The sequence below is a fragment of the Mustela lutreola genome, chromosome 15, assembly GCF_030435805.1.
Source record: "Mustela lutreola isolate mMusLut2 chromosome 15, mMusLut2.pri, whole genome shotgun sequence".
NCBI classification, from domain to species: domain Eukaryota; kingdom Metazoa; phylum Chordata; class Mammalia; order Carnivora; family Mustelidae; genus Mustela; species Mustela lutreola.
Window position 1 is genome coordinate 39,858,334 of NC_081304.1, and position 21,742 is coordinate 39,880,075.

A 21,742-nucleotide genomic window follows, 5' to 3' on the forward strand; every position below is an offset into this window, starting at 1 on the left:
CCCTCAGAGATGATTGAGGCCAAGCATCATTATGGAAGAAGAGGCACTTTTTCTTTATATCCTCTTGTCCAAATGGACTCCAGTATGTTAGGAGACAGCCCAAAGAAGAATCCTTGGGATCGAAGAGGCAGATCCCATAGTTAATTCCTACCAAACGAGGAGAGTACATTTACCAGGAGTCCATTACCAAAATCCTTCTCAGCTCCCAAGTGGCATTCCATCAGGGATATTGCTAAAGGTTCCTGGGTTCCAAGTGGCAGGAGGTGTCCCGGATCTGGACCACTCTTGACACCTTTGTACTATCTGAGAAGGGATGATCACCTCCCTGCCTCTCTGTGACATCTTAGACTACAGTAGGTGCCAGCGAATGGACTGAATCACCACAGAGATTGGGGCTGCCTCTTCCCATTTGGGGAAGTTAATATATTTGGCAACCAATAATGATACCCTTAGTAAGCCTCTAGATCTAGTATTAACAGATGGGGTAGAGGCCATGACCTTTGTTAAGAAGGACGGCTATTTCATATCATACTAAGCATCATATATCTAAGCTAGAAGTACTTAAAATCAGAAAGCAAGACGGAGAATGCCAGATAGCCCATGGGGAACAGCAAATGAGAGACATGAAAAACCAAAAATATCGCACTTCTATCTAATCTGAACAGCCTTCTCAAGAGCTTTATCCATGATCCAGCCCCAAGGGAGCAGTCTCCCTTCGGTGGGTAGATGCCTCAACTGGGTAATAGCTCCCACTGGTCCCTATTGGGAAGGCTGTGGTCAGACATATCTTAGATTTTATGTTCCTTGAGGGACCACACCAGGTTATTTAGGAGGAAACCTTACTCAGGAGCCTTAAAACGGGCGGCCATTCCAATGACATGTATGGCCGCCCTGTGCCTGAGAAGAATGCAAGTATTGAAAGAACAGGTAAAACAGGGAGAGCCTGATTTCTGAGCCCAGTGCCATCATGGCCAAGATACTGGTGTCTAGCCAGGTGGCAGGAGTTTGACTTCCCCGTAGTCTAGCCACAGGCAAGAGGTTTTCTCTTGAGCACTAAGACACATTCAGAATCGTTGTACTCTACAGGACGTCTCTGGAAAAGAACAAGAAGTAGAGGCTGGGGGGATAAAAAGGACTTAGCAAGTCACACCAAGGCCCTTAGAGGCCCTGCACGATCCCCATGCGGGTTGCTGGTGGATCGTGGAGTGCAACAGCCAAGAAAGAATTCTTCAGGCATTTTGCGGTGCAGATTAGTAAGCTTTTTGTTGTTGTTGTTTATCATTAACGTGCAAGAGCACATGGTGGGGTTGGGGGCAGAGGGAGAGAGAGTTAGTGCAGAGCCCACATGGGGCTCCTTCTCACAACCCTCAGATCATATCCTGCACCAAAACCAAGAGTCAGACGCCCAACCAACTGAGCCACCCATGTGCCCCTTTAGTAAGCTTATTTAAGTAGCATAGGGACAGGACAGAGCTGTACTTTTGCTGTATGAAACTGGTGGGTATATGCTTAGTGCTCAAGGAGGCAGGCACATGCCGAGAGTATTAGATCATAAATATTTCTTCGAGAGGCACCTGGCTGGCTTAGTCAGTGAAGCATGCAACTCTTGTTCTTAGGGTTGTGAGTTTGAGCCCCATGTTAGGTGTACAGATTACTTAAAAATAAAATCTTTAGGGCGCCTGGGTGGCTCAGTGGGTTAAGCCGCTGCCTTCGGCTCAGGTCATGATCTCGGGGTCCTGGGATCGAGTCCCGCATCGGGCTCTCTGCTCAGCAGGGAGCCTGCTTCCCTCTCTCTCTCTGCCTGCCTCTCCATCTACTTGTGATTTCTCTCTGTCAAATAAATAAATAATAAAATCTTTAAAAAAAATAAAATAAAATAAAATAAAATCTTCAAAAGAATAAAAAATAAAAATAAATGTTTCTTTCAATCTCTACTTGTGAAGCTACTCTCGCAATATTTCTCTAGTGCTTATGCTTATCATTCAGTTTGATAATTATTATCCGTGAGATGTATAGGGAGTCATGAGACCCTTTAAGAATGTAACAACTGGGCGCCTGGGTGGCTCAGTGGGTTAAGCCGCTGCCTTCGGCTCAGGTCATGGTCTCAGGGTCCTGGGATCGAGGCCCGCATAGGGCTCTCTGCTCAGCAGGGAGCCTGCTTCCCTCCCTCTCTCTGTGCCTGCCTCTCTGTCTACTTGTGATCTCTCTCTGTCAAATAAATAAATAAAATCTTTAAAAAAAAAAAAAAAAAGGAAGGCACTTGTGACCTTCTTTAAAAATAAATTAATTAAAAAATAGAATGTAACGACCAGCATCTATTTGATCCTTATCGAGACTCTGCAGGCTATAGGTCAGTGTTCTGGGCTAAAGGTGAACATTTTTCTGCTTCTATCCCTCATCACTTTTTCTACAGCAAATGACATGATCACGTGCCTTATGTATTCTGTTGCAGCAATGGATTACATTGATTAATTACTGGATATTGAACTATCTTTAGATTTCTTAGATAAATTCACCTGGTCGTGTTATATTACTATTCTTTATATTGTTGGATTTGACTTTTTTGGTATTTTGTTGGCCATTCTTACATCCATGTTGATGAAGGCTATTGGATATTCATTTACAGTTTTCTTGTACTGCCTTTTTCTTTTTTTGCTTCTGGATAATGCTGGCTTCATAAGATGAATTACAAAGTGTTCCCTTCCCCTTAAGAAGAGACATGGAGAATTGGTGTTATTTCTTCTTTAAATGTTTGGTAGAATTCACCAGTGAAATCATCTGAACCTGGAGTTTGGGAGGTTTTTTTGAAAGTTTTTTTTTTTTTTTAAGATTTAATTTATTTGGGAGAGAGCATGAGGGAAAGGGAGAAGCAGACTCCCCACTGAGCACAGAGCCCGCCACAGGCTCAGTCCCAGGACCCTAATATCATGACCTGAGCCGAAATCAGATGCTTAAATGACTGAGCCACCCAGGCACCTCTTTTTTCAAACGGTTTCTAATCACAAATTTAATTTCTGTAATAGATAAAGCAGTACTCAGGTTATCTATTTCTTCTTGGCTGAGTTTTGGTAGTTTGTGACTTTCAAGGAATTATTTGGTTTCTTTCAAGTTCTTGAATTTATGTACATAGACTTGTTGAATATTTCCTTGTTACCCTTTTAACATCTGTGTGGTCTGTAGTGCTATCCCCTCCTTCATTCCATATTGGTAATTAGGTCGTTCTCACTTCTATTCTGACTAGAGGCTTAGCAATTTTATTGGTCCTTTGAAAGAACCAGGTTGTTGTTTTATTGATTTTTCTCTATTATTTTACTGTTTACAGTGTCACAAATTTTTAGTCTTCTCTTTATTGTTTCCTTCCGTTTTGCTTGTTCCATAAGACCTGGTAAAAACTGAAGTCATCAGGGTCACTGATCAGAAGTAATTATTAAGTTACAAAATATATTTTTTAAATGTATTCTTTTGAGAACCATCTTAATAGTTTTCCATGCTTTGTCTCTTTGCAGTTGACTGGTCTGAGCGTCTCCAATGGAAAGGACCAACTTGTAGTGTTCCATACAAAAGACAACAAAGACCTCATTGTCTGCCTTTTCAGCAAACAGCCAACCCATGAGAGTCGAATAGGAGAACTTGTTGGCGTCCTGGTGAATCATTTCAAGAGGTAAACTTGATTTTTCTAACTGAGGCAGGTTTTGAACATATAAAATCTTTCATTGTAATTCTTACTGAACTTATATATGGGCCAATTTCAGTGTATTTGAGTTGTTTTTCTTTATAAGAAAACTGAAATCATCTATCTGTTTCACAGAAGGCAAAATTAGCATCTAGGCTTGGTTTCAAGATTAGGAATGATCGTCTAGTTCTCCAGCCTTCAGCTGAACCAACAATGAGAGTTCCCCACTGGTGATTTCTTCATTGCCAATCCAAATGTAGCTAAATCCAAAAGACAGAAAAATTACTTTATATTCATATTATCACTGCTTCTCGTTTATTCCAGATATAATCAGTGAGTGTGTCTAATATGAATATAAATTAGAAGACAGGTTTAAGATGACATATTGGTCTGTGAAGACCAAAGGAATTTCTGAGAGAGGCAACAACCTGTGCAAAAACATGGAGTTTGGGTGGCACAGGCTTATTCGCAGTAAACCTAGATGATGCTGGGGGAGGGAGAGGGGAGTGTTGTGGACAGTGATGTGAGACATATACACAGCACAGATCCTGAGAGCAGTGTGGACCAGTGAACAACCATTTTAAGCAGGTAAGTGACTTTGTCTGGTTATTTACTGGAATTGTTTTGGAGATGGGGCTTTCCTTCCTGTAGGACATCATGGCGTATTTGGGGTAGGGTGTTTCTGACTCCAAAGTCAGATCTTCTTCCCATGTGGCAGACTGTCTCTGCCTCCCCACCACCCTGATGCCAGGAAAAGACCACTTCTCAAAACTCAGTGACTGAGAAAGGACCCCGATCTCCAGTTCCTTCTCTTCCTACACGACACTTCCCAAGTTGGCAGAAATAATTGAGTCTTCTTTATTAGTGTTGGATTTTTTTTTCTTTAGTTTAGACATAGCTTTTCTTCTTCTAAGCAAAGACATATGTCAGATGTTCCCCTGTCTAGTTCGACTGTGTTCATTGCTGCTGATCAGCATGTGCAGTGTAACTGTGGAAGTGCGCCGCCTAGACCGTTTATTTTATGTTATTAAGCCTTGTATTCTAGATCAAAGTAGATCTTTGCCTCTGTGGTTAAATGCTTTTCAGTGGTGTAAATTTTTTAAAAATTTGTAATGGTCATCTGGTGGAAAAAAAATAAGAATCTAACTGCAGAATTACCCCCAAAATAATGGTAAACAGATAGGCCTTTGAAAAATGCGCTTCCATCTGCCAAAGAGAGGCAAGAGAAATACTGTGGCATTTAAAATGGAAGGGAAAGACCTGGCAAATGGAGATCTCCGCAGTCATGTCTGCCACTCGAATTAGCAGGCTTATTTTCCTCCTAATATTTTGTTCGAGCAAAGTAAGGACTATTCAAGCGATTTTAATGTGGATGCCTACACTCATGACTGGTTTTCGCCTGGGAAATTAAAGTATTTTTCTCAATCTGGGTCCTTGTTTAGCAAATTCCAACTCCTGTTAAAATGCTTCTGTAAGTGGTAGAAAATGTGAACCTGATTCTAGAACTATCTATTGCTTTCTCTCCCTCACATATGCATTCTGAAATAACATTTCTAGTTGTAGTCCCTCCTGTCTTTAATATGTGGAAGAATTATAAATGTCTTTAAAAATTAGAAGTAGAAGGAAGAGGTGAAGTCTGTCAAAATGCTAGATTTTTCATTATTTATTTATTTATTTATTTATGATTTGGCAGAGAAATCACAAGTAGGCAGAGACAGGCAGAGAGAGGAGGGGAAGCAGACTCCCTGCTGAGCAGAGAGCCCTATACGGGGCTAGATCCCAGGACCCTGAGATCATGACCTGAGCCAAAGGTAGAGGCTTAACCCACTGAACCACCCAGGTGCCCTATAATTTATTCATGATGTTCCTATTCTGTGAATAAAAGGGCAAGTATAGATAAGAGAAAATCCCTCATCCCAGGCCCCAGAAAATTCAGGCTTGGAATTTTGACTTAGTGTTAGTCATCAACTTGCTGTTGACTTCTTGAGGCAAGGTTAATTTGATTTCTGTTCCAGCTGTTTTCCTTTATTGTCAAGTGTCTTATCATTGTTGTGACTGAACATTATATTGTGTTTTACAAGTACAGTGATGTGGCGCATGATCTAATTTGTACCTGGGTTAATTGTGGAAATCCAAAGGTGAGAGGGGTTTAAGTCCAGACCAATATTTTATCTCCCAATAATTTCCCTGAAGAATATTCTAAAAGATCCTCTGGTTAGAATTCAGAAGGAAAGGGATCAACATAACAAAATATACCATTGATAGAGTAGATCTGGGTTGTCTTTAAAAATTTATAAAGAGAGGATTTAGGTTTTAAAAATCTATGAGCAACATTCCAACCAAGTTTCAGAGACAAGAGGAACAAGTAAAAAATTTAGAAGGAAAAAAAAGGCATTGTATTTTGTTAGGCCAACACAGTGCTAAACCCAAAACAAACAAGGATAGCACAAGAAAAGAAAATTATAATCCAATCCCACTTTCATGTGGAGATTTTTTTTTAAAAGATTTTATTTATTTATTTGACAGACAGAGATCACAAGTAGGCAGAGAGGCAGGCAGAGAGAGAGGAGGAAGCAGGTTCCCCGCTGAGCAGAGAGCCCGATGTGGGGCTCGATCCCAGGACCCTGGGATCATGACCTGAGCGGAAGGCAGAGGCTTTAACCCACCGAGCCACCCAGGCACCCTGATTTTTTTTTAAATCCTAAATAAAATGTGACCAAATTGGTCCAAGAGTGCCTGGGGCCTTAAAGAAACTTGTCAGTCATGCTGACCCCCATGCATGGAGGAGGGTAAAGAGAAAGGACACACCCAGCTGAGGGAAGAAGCGGCCTCACGCATAGGACACAGCAGTGTGGAGAGAGGATGATGCGGTGTGAGGTCACAGCCTGAAAGGAAGCCTTTAGGACCGCCCTACCAGCCACCCTCACCTCCTCAAGAACGGCACTTACAGCTGCCCCCCCCCCAAAGCAAACAATAAACCAGAAAGAAAAGAGCAAGAGAACCATGCATAGGCAATATGAAAAGAAGCAACAAAGAAAATAAGGAAAGGCAAATGAAGAAAAAAGAAAAATGTGGGAATAATCTTTACATTTAAAAAAAAAAAAGACAGCTCAAGCACACTATCCAGAAATACCTGAGGCAGCCAGAGCAGCAAGTCCTGGCTCTGTTGCACAGATCAGAAATTACTCCAGAGAGAAGGCACAGGGATCCCAAGTCACATGCAACTAGGGTATGCTAATGAAGTTAAACAGGCTTCTCTACTGTGGTTCTTCTCACAGGCTTTAATATGCCCTTGTTCATTTTAGGAGCGCCCGGCTGGCTCCATGGGAGAGCACAGGACTCCTGATTTTGGAGTTGTGAGTTCAAGCCCCACGTTGGGCATGGAGCCTACTTAAAAACAGTCTTTTCTAAAAATACCTTTGTTCATTTTATTTATGTATTTATTTATTTCAAAGATTTTATTAATTTATTTGACAGAGAAAGACGCAGCGAGAAAGGGAACACAAGCAGGGGAAGTGGGAGAGGGAGAAGCAGACTTCCCGCTGAGCATGGAGCCTGATGCAGGCCTTGATCCCAGTACCCCAGGACCATGACCTGAGCTGAAGGCCACTCCAGCCTTTGTTCATTTTAAATACAGCCAATAAGAAAGCTGTAAGGACATGTATGTCTGCATTATATGTGTGTGTAGGTATATACAGGATATGGGTAACACTTTATCTCTAGAGGGGAAAAGGGGAGAGAGGCTACTGGGAGAAAGAGGTTGGGGGCAGATTTATTTATTTTTCACGCTAAACCTTTTGCAATAAATGTATGTTACTTCTCTAAAAATTTTTTTTCATTTTAATAAGTGGCAGCTGGTTTTGAGGCCTCTTGTAGGTGGCTCTGAATTCATGGTTATTTCCTTTCCCTGTTCAGAAAAGTAGACAGAAACAAAAAAGCTTTCTGACTGAATGATCTCTCTCATAGCATCTGAATACTTGGAAAAAACAAAAGCAAATAAAACCTCTTGGACACACACGAAACTCAATGTAACATTGTGTGTCAACTATACTCACATAAAAACAAAACACAACAAAAAAAAATTGTTTTTTTAAAGTAAAAAAAAAAAGATCAGAATAAACCAGCAAATAACCAGAAAGCCTCTGGGAATCTCCTTGTCATGTGTGGCCCGGCTGTGGGCCCAGGGGCCCGGGGCGAGCTCTCTTCCTCCGTGGCGGCTGGGCCAGCGGTGTGCCAGGCGGGTCTGCTGAGCAGAGGTTATGAAGATGGCCGCCTCGGTGTTTGGCTTGTGTCTCGGCCTCAGCAGCGGCCACCTGCTGGTGGGGAGCTTTCCTGCCCACTCGTGAGCAGATGGTCTCACGTTGGCTGCCCAGGCTGCAGAGTCACCAGGAACTCTGCGATATTAAGCTGTCAGTGGACCCATCTGCCCTGAGCAGCTGTCCAGGCATGCGCCTGTCTGGATGCTGGAAACCTCGGTGGAACCCAGTCTCAGGCATAGACACTTCTTCTCTCTCCTGTTCTGTTTCTGGGGATGAGAGCCAGAAGTCAGTGCCATCTGCTTCTTGGTTTTCGCAAGCTCCTGATTACGTAAGCAGTATCTTTAATATCTGCTTAATTAAAAGAATGCCGTTGCTTCTGGTCTTTTAACTCAGGGCAAGAATCAGACCCAAGAAGCAGGCCATCGGTTTGGCCCTGGGGAGTCCAGGCAGGGGGCTGGGGAAATGTAGCCTCCTGACCAGAGGTCCAGCAGCCACTGCTCACTGCCTCCCCACTGCTCACATGTGTGTCTCCTGCTCCTCTGTCCCTGACCCCCAAGTACACGTTTTCACGTATTCCCTTGATCTGTCTTCCCAGGTTGTTCTCCTTGAATACAGGTTTACTAATCATTGTATATATGACAACTTAAAATATTGGCTAAAGATAAAATAAAGACAGGTGAAAATAATGTACGTAGCCAACTATAGAGGCTTCATTAATTAAATTATAGTCCATCTCCTTGATGGAGTATTTGGGCCATTTAAAACTATAAATATTGGGGTACCTAGGTGGCTCAGTCGGTTAAGCGTCTGCCTTTGACTCGGGTCATGGTCCCAGGGTCCTGGAATCGAGCCCCTCATCAGGCTCTCTACTCAGTGGGGAGCCTGCTTCTCCCTCTCCCACTCCCCCTGCTTGAGTTCCCTCTCTCGCTCTCTCTCTCTCTCTCTTTTTCTCTGTCAAATAAATAAACCCTTTTAAAAATAAAAACATAAAAAATAAATTATAATTATTGAAGGCATTTCATTGATGGTGAGAAAAAAGTGAGTGACCACAACCTACCATCCTCTGCCTCCTAGTATAGATACACATGAAAACACAGAAAGAGATGCCCACCTCCTGTAGTGCCAGAAACTGGAAATGTTCCCCAGCCACAGGCCCACTGAGAGGGCCGCTCTTCCCCTCTACTCCCGTGCCACCTCATCAGGCCTTCCCTGGCCGTCTTGGTAGAGAACAGCAGTTCGCCTCTCTGCCCACACCAGCACTCCCTATCCCCCCGCCCTGCTTAACTTTGCCCCACAGCTCTCATCTCCCTCTGACACTGTACGTTTACTCAGTTCTTTATCACCTATATTCCAGCTAGAATGCAAGCCCCATGTATGTCAGCAGGGACTACACTTTTGTTGTTGGCCGCAGTTGCCCTAGTGTTCAGAACACAGCCTGGCCCTCAGAGGACCCAGGAGGTTACCATTGACTGCCAAGGCTGGCTGCCGGGGCCCAACGGCTGCAGGACACTTCCGCCCCTTCCCCGGATAGGGGCTCTTGCCAACCAGAAGATGGTAACGTAGCCCTCCTTGTCTAGGAAAGAAAAGAACTCTGTTACAATTTCCTTCCCTTTGGGAATGCCTCTCTCCTGTACTGGTTACAAGATTCCAGCTCTAAGCGATGTAAGACATCTAGGGACAGACGTGAATAGGTATTTTAAGATCCTAAGTCAGCAATGAAGAGAGCTCCGGGAAGAGCCAGGGTGTGTTGTGTGCTAGGAGTAGCAGCTTTTTGCCACAACTAAAGACCTAGGAGTACTCTCAGACTCTCCTTGTCAGTAAGCTGACAGGGAGGGACACGAGACGTGGGGATTCCTGCTCAGATCAGCAGCTGCGGAATAAGGAAAAGACTTCAGAGCCACAGCCAGAGGCTGTGGGCATCAGCCAGCTCCCCAGCTGAAAGGCTGAGGAATGGGTTCTCACTGCGAACAGAGACAGAGGGAGAAGGAACCCAGAAGAACCCATATGCACCTTCAGTGTGAGAGCGTCTGGACTGAACAGATGTCTCCTTAGTTGTGAGGCCTGTAAAGGAGCACAACAGCAGGAAGAAAGACTCAGACTTCCTCTCAGCTTGACTCAGAATTGGTGGAATAGCACATTTTCTATAATTGTCATTTTAAATATGAAAACCAAAAAATAATAAATTTTAAAATTATGAGATTCTTTTAGAATATCTTTTCTCACAGAAACAAAGCAACTAGGAATGTGGATGGATTCACATAAAATGTTCGTAGTAGAAAAAAAATCTTCTCGGGCGCCTGAGTGGCTCAGTGGGTTAAAGCCTCTGCCTTCGGCTCAGGTCATGATCTCAGGGTCCTGGGATTGAGCCCCACGTCGGGCTCTCTGCTCTGCGGGGAGCCTGCTTCTTCCTCTCTCTCTGCCTGCCTCTCTGCCTACTTGTGATCTCTCTCTGTCAAATAAATAAATAAAATCTTTAAAAAAAAAAAAAAGAAAAAGAAAAAAAATCCTCTCAATCCATGCACTGTCTTTGGTAAGGTAGAATCATTACCAAATGAAGCCAGGAGTTATATCGCGGTCTTCAGAGGAAGGATATCAGGCCTGGAGATATTGTAGAAAATGAAAAGAATCCGACTGAGGCTATAAAGAGAAAAGAAACTGTGGTACGAAATGGAAATGGAAAGCAGCTTATATTACTAGAAGACTCCGAGAACTCCTTGTCAGAAAAAAAAAAAAAAAATCAGGGAACAATTTGTTAAAGGATATTATATTGCTTGCTGACCAAAAGAAATGAAGGGGGAAAAAAAAAGAAAAGAAAAATGTAAAAACAAGCCCAGCCTAGCTAAGTTATGCCATTCAGAATTAGTAACTTCTGGCTTTCCACATCTGAGACTTCTTTGATGCAAAGTAGTTCTTGGTCTTCTCTGTTTAGCATATGCATTAAGTTAACAGACCTAGTAGAAATGAGTATTTGACAGGAAACAGACAGTGTGGCTTCTGGCCTAGCTCTGCCACCAGCTAGCTCTAAGGTCTTGAGCAGATCAATCTTTTTTGTTCCACGTGTATGTGTAAGATTAAAGGTCTCCACTGATTTTGTTCATTCAGTTAAAAATATATATATATATTTCTGTTCGCATAATGATGACAAAGTCCTGGCAGTGTTTCCCAACACTGTAAATAAACTTCACACTACTGAATTGTGCACTTACAAATGAGTAAGATGGCAAAAATGAAATGAAAGTCAGGGTTGGTTAGCCTACACCATAGAAACAAGGAGAAGAAAGAAAAAATTTCTTGAGGTTCAGTCACACATCAGACATCATCTTATGGCATAGAAATACAGAGACCCATGTCCTACCCTCAAGAAGTTGGCAGTCTTCGAGGGAGACAAGTGTCTGAGTCATAATAAGTTTGTAGAAGTATAGAGAAAGTGGCTTAAAACACAGAGGACCGTGTATGTCTTTCCATGGGACAAAAAGAGGGGAAAGATATTCTAGGGAAGCCTCATCAATGAGAAGTGGCCTTTGTACAAAGCTTATGAAGAGATCTCCAAGTTAAAAGGACAGACTTGCATCTTGAGGCAAGATGGAGTGACAAGGATGAGATTTACTCTCCTTTCTGGTACAGCCATAAACAGACAAAATACACAAAACAGTGGTTTCCAACACACTGGATATCAGACAATAAAGGATGATGATTTATGAAAGACAACAAGCAAATGAGATGGACCCTACCGTTCCCCCAGCTTACTGCCTTGAGAGAATATGCAGGCCATGGCACAAGGAAGGAGAACCGTCATGGAACCTGGGGGTTGGGAGACCACGGCCGCTGAAGTTTGCAGGATGGGGCAACAGAGGAGAGAGAGCTACACAGAGAACTCTGGAGACCTGCAGGATTCATCTAAGTACTGATCAGTGCAGGTGTATTAGAGCACTACCTGAGAACAAAAGAACAATGCAAAAAGGTTAGCAGTAACAAGGCCTGGTATCACAGAGAGGGAAGAGTACTGCCTGTTCCCAGTAGCCACACTGGGGAACCTCATCATTCACAGGGCATGGAGTATAGTACACACAAGGGTCTTGCTTCAGTAGTGGGATATAATTGGCCCTACTCTTAGCACTGCTCTGGTTTCCTCTGATAAATCTTAAAAGCAAGACCCAAAACGATCAAACTGGGGCACCCAGCTGGCTCAGTCAGTAGAGTATGCAACTCTTGATCCCAGGGTGGTGAGTTTGAGCCCCACGCTAGGTGTAGAGATTCTAAAAATAAATAAATGAAAATGTGAGGAAAAAAGAGGATCAAGAGACACATAAGTGACTCAGTTAAGCATCTGGCTTCAGCTTAGGTCATGATTTCAGGGTCCTGGGATCAGGTACCACATGGGAAGCTCCCTGCTCGGGGTGGGGGGGTGCTCCTTCTCCCTCTGCCTCTGCTTCCCCCCCACACCCCTGCTGATGCACATGCACTCTCACTCTCTAAAATAAATAAATAAAATCTTTTTTTTAAAAAAGATCAAATTATTTCCAAATAATTTCAACCCAGAAAAAGCTTAAGAATATTTAAAGGAATACAAAGTTATCCAGAATTTAAGTAGGTAAAGTTGACAGTGTCTGACATTCAGTCAAAAATCAGCAGGTCTGCAGGAAAGCAGAATGATACAATCCATTATGATAAGAATAGGCTATTAAAATAGTTACTATCACTGCATTATAACAAGTGAAGACCAGAAGGTATCTGGAAAAACCCAAATCAAACTTCTGGAAGTAAAAACTACACTGTTGGACATGAAATTGCACAGGATGGGATTAGCAGCACATTGGACATTGCAGAAATAAAGATTAGTGAACTTGAAGACAAAGCAATAGAAACCATCCAGAATGAAGCACAGACAAAACAGAGAAATTTTTGGAAAAAGGAACAGATCCCCAGTGAATTGTGGAACAACTTCAATCGGTCTAATATATGTATAAATAAGTACCCAACCAAAGGGGAAGACAGAAACAGTATTTGAAGAAATAATGGCTGAAAACTTTCCAAATTTGATAAAACCTTTATAAACCCACAGATCCTAGAAGTTACGTGCAAAAAAATCATGAAAAAACTACACCAAAGTGTATCATAGATTGCTCAAAACCAGTGATTAAAAATTAAACCTTAGGGGCGCCTGGGTGGCTCAGTGGGTTAAAGCCTCTGCCTTAGCGGGTCCTGGGATCGAGCCCCGCATCGGGCTCTCTGCTCAGCAGGAAGCCTGCTTCCTCCTCTCTGTCTGCCTCTCTGCCTACTTGTGACCTCTGTCTGTCAAGTAAATAAATAAAATCTTTAAAAAAAAAATTAAACCTTAAAAGCAGCCAGAGGAAAAAGACACATTATGTACAAAGGAATAAAGATAAAAGTGTCAACAGATTTCTCATCAGTAACAATGAAACAGCAAGAAAACAGTAGAACAACATCCGTTGTTTGTTTTAAGTTTACTTATTTTTTTAGTAATCTCTGCACTCAACATGGACCTTAAACCCACAACCCCAAGATCAAGAGTCTCATGTTCCTCTTACTGAGCCAGTCCAATGCCCTGGAACAACATCTTTGAAGTACTTAAGGAAAAAAATCATCAACCTATAATTCTATGTCAACCAATAATAGCTTTCAGAAACAAAAATGAGGGGCACCTGGGTGGCTCAGTTGGGTAAGCCTCTGACTCTTGATTTTGGCTCAGGTCATGATCTCAGGGTTGTGAGATCAAGCCCCACACTGGACTCCACACTGGGGATGGAACCTGCTTGAGATTCTCTCCCTCTCCCTCTGCAACCTCATCCCGCCTGCCAACACACACACACTCTCTTTCTTTCTCTAAAAAAAAATAAAATGAAGATGAATTCAAGACTTTTCAGAGACACAGTAACTGAAACAATTCTTTACCCATAGACTCACTGTCAAGAAATGTTAAAGGAAATCCTTTAGACAGAATAAAAATAAACCACATGAAAATATAGATCTCCACAAGGTATCTGGAATAAAGAGCATTAGAAATAAGAGCTACATGAGTAAATACATAAGATTCTTTCCTTGTTATAGATAATTACCTATTTTAAAAATAGCAGTAACAAAGTAATATGGGTCAATTCATGAAGAGAATATAACAAACCTAAATGTTTATGCCTCTAAAAAGAGGGTTCCAAAATATAGGAAGCAAAAACTGATAGATCTGCAAGGGAAAATGGTCAAATCACAATGATCATTGTGATTGGAGGAGGCACGGGCTTTGGCAAGTTCAATACTCAGCAATTGTGAAATCAACAGAAAATAAGAAACCGAATTGACCTAATTAACATTTAGAGGACCTAACAACATCAGAGCCCACATTCTCTTCAAAGTACATATTTGCCAAGATAGACTGTGTTCTGTCTGAGCCATGATACAAGTCACAATTAATATAACGGATTCAGAGATTCCTGCCTTCATGAAATAATAACAAAAAGATCTCTGATAAATCCCGAAATAATTGGAAGCTAAATAACACACTTCAGAGTAACACATGGGTCAAAGAGGTAATTAAAAGGAAGGACAGGAAGTATTTTGAACTGCATTAAGATAAAAACCCGACATATCAAAATTTGTGTCATGCTGCTAAAAGCATACTTAGGTGAAAATTTATCGCACTAAACACCAAGAATAGAAAAGAAGAAAGGTCTCAAATAAGTAACCTCAGCTTCCATTTCAAAGTAACTGGAAAAATAATAACAAATTAGACTACAGAAACCGGAAGAAAAAAAAATACAGATCAGAGCTGCAATCAGTGAAATAGAAAAATGAAAGCAAATATCAATGAGATCAAAATAAAATTGACAAGCATCCAGTCAGATGATGACAAAGAACAGAAGACACAAATCACCCATGTTGAGATGAGACTTGCCTGCAGATTCTGTGGCTATTAAAAAGATAACCGGGAAATATCTTTATTAATATTTTATGCCCATAAGTCTGCTAGCTTAGATGAAATAGACAAATTCCTTAAAAGGCACAGACTACCAAAAGTCACACAAGAAGAAATAAATAACCAGAATAGTTCTGTGTCTGTTCAAGAAATTGAATTAGCAGTTAAAACTTTCCCACAGAGAAAACTCCCAACTTCGGAAGGCTTCACTGGTGAATTCTATACTCTTAAGGCAGAAGTAATATGAGTTTTGTACAAACTCTTCTAGAAAAGGGAGAAGGAGATCCTCCCCAACTCATCCTATGAGGCCAGCCTTACCCTGATACCAAAACCAGACAAAAATATTACAAGAAAAGATACGACAGCAATACTCATTGGAAATGGAGATGTAAAAAAAAAAATCTAAGCAAAATTAAGTGTCTCCACTCTACCAGAATATAGAAGGAAAAATCGAATTCAACAATATAAAAACTGAGTAATACATATAACCGAATGAGATTCATCTGAGGATAATTTAACATTCAAAAATCAATATGTATAATTCACCCTTTTTACAACTAAAAGGGAAAACCATGTGACATTTCAATAGATGCAGAAAAAGCATTTGACAAAACTTAACGTCCATTTCTGATAAAACTCCCAGCGGACTGACAATAGAAGTAACCCTTAATCAGATAAAGAGCATTTATGAAAAATCTCAAGCCAATATCGTATTTAATAATGAAAGACCGAATGCTTTCTCCCTAAGATGGGATTCAATACTATTGGGTAATTTTTGGATAACTGTTTTGTCCATTTGGGATAATTGTGTTAATTGCATAATTTGTATCACTTTAACAGTATCATTTTGGAAAATAGTTTGGCAGATTTTTAAAGTTAAACACATACCTGCCGTCTATTTCAGTCTTGCCACTGCTAAACATTTAACCAAAAGAAATCAAAGCAGACAGCCCCATACAAACCTCTACACAGATAATCAGAGCAGCTCTGTTTAGAACAGCCAAACACAAGGAACAACCCAAAAGTCCGTGAACAGGCGAGCGGAGAAGCAAACCGCTCTGTCCAGACCGTGGACTCCTACTCAGGAGTGAGAAGAATGAACCGTGTATATACCCTACGAACTTCAAAATTCCTCGCACAATGAGTGCTTAGTGAAGCCCACCAGGGAAGTGCACATACCATATGATTTTGTTTATATAAAACTCTAGGAAATACAAATCAATCTGTCGTAACAGGAAGCCGAGGAGTGGTTGTCTGAGAAGGGAGAGTGAGTGGGGAGGGGCGGGGAGAGAGGAGCGCAGAGAAACACCAGGAAACATTGGGAGGCGATGAGCTTGTGGAGTGTGGTGTTGCTTTCCCGGGTGTATCCACACCTCAAAACCTGTCAGATGACATACTCGAAATACGCGGAGTTTATCATATGTCAGCGATATCCTCAATACCGTCGTTAATAAACGTGGGCCTGGGATCTGGGGCCCAGGGAGGGGTGTGTGGGCAAGAGGGGCAGTGTACTGGGAGACAGAAGAAATCAGGAACAAAGCCATGAAGGAAAAATTTGAAAGTACACGGGCCGTGCCTGAGAGCAGTGAGCAGGAGTCCACTGCAGTGGCCGGAGAGGCGAGGTGGAGGGGAGTGGCAAGTCGAACTACGGGAAAGGGAGGTAAGAATGACCAGATCGTCAGGGATGGGAAGGCAGTTTAATGAGTTTGAACTGATGCTAAAGCCGAAGGAAGTCACCAAGGAGAACATGCGGAGTGAGAAAAGGGGTCAGGCTAGAGACCTGGGCGATTCCTGGATTTCCTAGATAGCAGGACGCTTGGGCAGAGTCCTCTCTCGGAAAGAAGAGGGCACCATGGTCAAGTGCCTCAGCAGGGAAGGGGATTCAGCCCCCAGAAAAGTCCGTTTGACTTGGCGGCTTTTGGAAGGACCTTTATTAAAGCGTTGGTGGCAAAAGCAAATTGGTGGAAGGAAGGAAGGAAGGAAGGAATTCTAAGAAAGAAAGATTAGGGGCGCCTGGGTGGCTCAGTGGGTTAAAGCCTCTGCCTTCGGCTCAGGTCAAGATCCCAGGGTCCTGGGATCGAGCCCCGTATCAGGTTCTCTGCTCAGCAGGGAGCCTGCTTCCTCCTCTCTTTCTCTCTCTCTGCCTACTTGTGATCTGTCAAATAAATAAATAAAATCTTTTAAAAAAAAAAAGAAAGAAAGAAATTATATGAAAGTATAAGCTGATCCTTAAAATACTAGCTTCTCTTCTGATGCTAAATTCTGTGGTTTTAATGTTTATACTGCACAAGTTTAAGAAAAGCAGCTCTGGCACCTGTTGTGTAGGTGAGAACCTGAAAAGCCAGTTGTAAGGAGATGTGTCCCGAACGCAGCCAGCTCCTCCTCGTTCCCGGGTCAGCAGGGTCCTGCGGTGGCTTTTCTACCAGCCATCAAAGCAGTGATTCTAGAGTTGGGGTACCTGAGAAGACCGGGGTTCAGTTCTTAAGCTCCAGGAACACAGGGATTCCAGTGCCCTTGAGACTCCCTGCCCCTGGAACCCCCTCTGTCATTTGATGGCTATTAATCAGACCTCTCTATGGCTGAAAAACAGAACTTAGGATGGCTTACAGAGGGAAATATTTTTACCAAGGAACTTATTTCATGTATACAAGATTTCAAAGCAATATTCTGTTACCTTCCTATGTACAGCTTCTGCCAACCATTTCTTCTGTTTTATAAACCCAAGCATTCTAACCATTAACTCGGGGGTCTCTTTAAAACCTTTTTCAGAATGTTCAAAGTTTCATCTTTGGGATTCTTTTTTTTTTTTTTTTTAAGATTTTTTTTTTTTTTTTTTTTTTTTTTTTTTGGACAGAGATCACAAGTAGGCAGAGAGGCAGGCATGGGGGTGGGGGGCAGGCTCCCTGCTGAGCAGAGAGCCCGATGCAGGGCTCAATCCCAGGACCGCAGGACCATGACCTGAGCCAAAGGCAGAGGCTCAACCCACTGAGCCCCCCAGGCACCCTCCATCTTTGGGATTCTTATTCAGGCTCTGTTTTCAACCCTCTTAAGGGGAAGCTCAATCATATTATTCACTGTTTTGTGACTAGACTATGAATCCTTAGCAAATAAACTTATCATTGTTGTTAGTTAAATGATAGGCACCTGTTCAGAAGGCAGAACTCAAGCCTGAAAGCATGCCTTTGGCAAAATGAAAAGTATAAAATAAACATCCAAGCACCTGACAAATCTTAATTGTTAGATATCACGTGTTATCTCTGCTCTGAATCACTTACTCTTTTTAATAAATTTTTTTCCTGAATATTTATTTATTTAAGTACTCTCTGCAACCAATGTGGGGCTCGAACTCATGACCCCAAAATCAAGAGTTGCATGCTCTTCCAACCTCCTTTCAAAAGAGTGGCAAAAATAAACCAAAGCTGATGTTGGTCAGATTGAGGAAATACGGGTATTAACCCACAGAAGCACGTTTCTTAGGCACATGGACGACCATCATGGTTAGTCCGGTTTGAGGGGTTTTGATCTCCTAAACAGGATCTGAGGTGTTTTGATATGTATTACAGGATTTTCTTTAGAGTACTGTACTGTTTAGAAAACGTTCTCACCTTCATTTTATGCAAGATTAGAGTTAGAACATCACAGTGTCCAAACAAAGCCCTGGCAGGTGGCTCCTACAGGTTCCTGAATGTGTTGCCCTTTGTTGCATCCATCCTGGACAGAAGAGTAAGAGGGTCAGGGAATCCAGGTTCCTTTAAATATAAAGCTTTAAGAACTTGCCATTGGTCCCAGGACTTGGAACCTAAATAGCAAATAGGGCAGAGTAGCAAGCTTGCCAGCTCCGCGGTGTTCTTTGTTTTGCACACTTGAGAAAAATAGACATTTTGACATGCTTTCTCTTCCTTCTCCCTGACTCACCCCTGATCTACCTAGCAAATTTAGCTACATTTATTGCAGTTCTGTTCTCAGATTCTATTACCGGATTCCCTTTAGTAGGTAAAAAAGAATCAAATGTAAGGCCTTTTTGTGGCTTTGAGGTTCCTGTCTGCCTTGTTTCTGCACCCCTCCACTGTTGCCACGACTCTCAGATGAGGGCATCGATTGACCACAAACCCAAATAAAAAGATGCTTCCTCGATGTTATGCATAACAGGAACCTGCCTTTGAAGAAGTCCCGTTTTCTTTCTCCTTGCCATCTCTGGGCTGACGGCCACTGAGGGTCGTGGAGCAGAGTCACCCTGGGAATTCTCCGGTCTGTGCGACAAATTCATTCCTGACCCTTCAGCCTAGCTGTCATTTCTCTGAGGGACAGCCATCTGGGCAAACTCAGAAGCAAAGGAACAGGAACCCTAAAAAGATAACAGGGAAGACGAAGTTAGGAGAAGTAACAGGGAAGCCGAAGTTAGGAGAAGACCACCCCAGAGGGGACGGAGAGTGAGGCCCTGGTATGAGACGGAAAGAGGAGGGCCCTGAGCAGACCGAGCGCTCGCCGCACCTAGTAAGCCTGAAACAGTACGATCCGCATCCATAAGTCAGCCCCCAAAATCACTTTCCGTGTTGTGTGCAGTCACACAACAGTTGACGACTTGATGCTGTTTATTCAAATAAAATGTATTCTCAGTGTAAGACTGATAAAACCTTATTAATTTCTACTTCACGCACTCAAAATTTTCATCAGTAAGTAAAAGGATACAAAAGAAATCGAACGTAAGACCTAGTAGCTTGAGGCTCCTGCCTAACAACTTTTTAATGGATTAAGCATCATACAGACCAGATGAACCGATGGTCGTAGGGGGTGGAAATGCAGGGAGTGTGAAGGACATTGGGTCTAGACCAAAATGAACCTCGCATCATTTAGATCACGCTAATTATTTCAGTTTTACCCTAGAATATTTTCATCGTGCTTGCATCTTACGTGACAGAATATAAACTGGGTTTTTTCATCAAAATTAGTGCTTTAGGTTTGATTTCTGTATGTCAGCTTTTTATTGCTTTTATTCATAACAGTAACAACTTCTTCTTAAGGTCCTACTGTTGTGCCAGTGTATTTACATAAATTATCTGATCTAATCTTCAAAGTCACTCTACAACAACGTAGATGTATTTATCCATTTTACAGGAAGAACGTGGGATTCAGAATCTATAAATGAATTAAAAGTTTTAGAAATAAAAAGGGAACATATAGATGATTTACCCATGATGACACAGCTAATATGTGGCAGGTAGAGCAGAGTCAAATTCAAGTTCTCTGACTCCAAAGCTCGAGATCTCTGAAAGCCTCTGCTTTATGTTAGGACCAGGAGCCTAAAAAGCTCCACAGGGATAAGCTTCTTGATTTTTTTTCCCAGGGCTTCAACCTCAGCTCATCTTGTATGACTGTGCTTTCATTTCCTCAACCTCTAATAATGAGCCCCAGCTCAAAAAATGCCTTCAAAGGCAAGTTGGTTGCCAGAGATATAGCAGTAAGCAATACCCTGTTCCTCACCATGCCGAGTGAGCGAATGGATAATGGAAGGCAGTTACAGTTGTGCCAAGCATCATGAAGGTGAACTAAGAGTGCTGGAAATAAGAGGTCTGCTCAGAAAGGTATTAGGAAAGACTTAGAGGAAGGCATGTCTACAGCCTGATCAAGGGAACAATTTGCAGAGGCACTGCCTATATTTTGGAAGAAATAAAATCCAATTTATTTATTTAACATACTATAATTTAAAGTAATTCAATTAAATTTGCCAGCCTTACACAATTTCATCTTGTATGCTTCCGTCTGACCAGTCATTCCTTGCCAGGACTGATAGAGTTACATTCTCTCTGTCTACTCTAAACAGTAATCCTACAAACAGTAGGACTGTTCCCAGCAGACAGAGGGAGATAGAAGACAGTAAGACTTCTCTCTTGGGAGGTCTTAATTGGGACTGAAATTATATCTGAAACTGAATAAATGTGCATTCTCATCATACACTGGGTGCTAGAAGACAATGGAAAATTAGCTTTAAAGCCCTGAAGAGAAGATATTGTCAACCTACATAGTTCTTTACCCAGCCAAAGTATCAGTCCAGTATGAAGTTAAAAAAAAGAAAGGGAGGGAGGAAGAAAGGAAAGAGAGAAGGAAAGAAGAAAGAGAAGGAAAGGAAACAACAAGCCAGAATGAACAAGGGAAAAAACATAGTCAGAAAAGCAGGGAGTTTTTGTACATCCTTTCTTGGGAAATGTTTTGAGGATAGAGTCCAGCAAACCACGGGAATAGAAGAAGAAAGAGGAAGCTAGGAGAGCGCCAAGAGACCATAGACCAAATCAGGCGGGAAACAAAGTCCAAGTGGCAGCTGGTGGCGGAGACTTCATGAGCCATCAGTCTAGCTCGAGCAAGGACTTCGGTGAATGGGACCTGGGGAAAAGGGGATTCCGAGGGTTTTATTCTCTCCTTAAGGGTCAAGACCGTGAAAAAGAAAAGGCGATTGTCATTTGGGGGGAGGGGGGAGAAAACAGTCAAGAGAGCATACTGGGGGCTATTACCTAAGTACTTCATTAAATAGTGAATAATAATTACATGGTCGCAATAACGAAGCACGGCTCAATCTCCAGCTTTTGAACTTAACTTTGGACAAAGTACGGAAGCCTTAGTTAATGTTACAGAACGTGAGTTGATAATAGTTAATATTTTTTTAATGCCTTCTATGTTCCGGACGCTGTTCTAGGTGATGGGGATAGAGACAGCAGACAGAACAGCCCTCGGCCGTCCCATGTAAATAAGTAAGACAGGGGCGCCTGGGTGGCTCAGTGGGTTAAGCCGCTGCCTTCGGCTCAGGTCATGATCTCAGGGTCCTGGGATCGAGTCCCACATCGGGCTCTCTGCTCAGCAGGGAGCCTGCTTCTTCCTCTCTCTCTCTGC

General features: G+C 42.2%; 1 protein-coding gene across 2 annotated transcripts in view; it reads left to right on the forward strand.

Annotated features, from left to right (window-relative positions):
• Window positions 1–21,742, forward strand: part of MYO1D (myosin ID) — a 343,759-nt gene that overhangs the window by 255,897 nt on the left and 66,120 nt on the right. For both annotated transcript variants that reach the window (XM_059147262.1, XM_059147261.1), the window contains one exon: window positions 3,507–3,661. In XM_059147262.1, coding sequence (XP_059003245.1) covers window positions 3,507–3,661 — 155 coding nt within the window. The remainder of the gene's footprint in view (window positions 1–3,506; window positions 3,662–21,742) is intronic.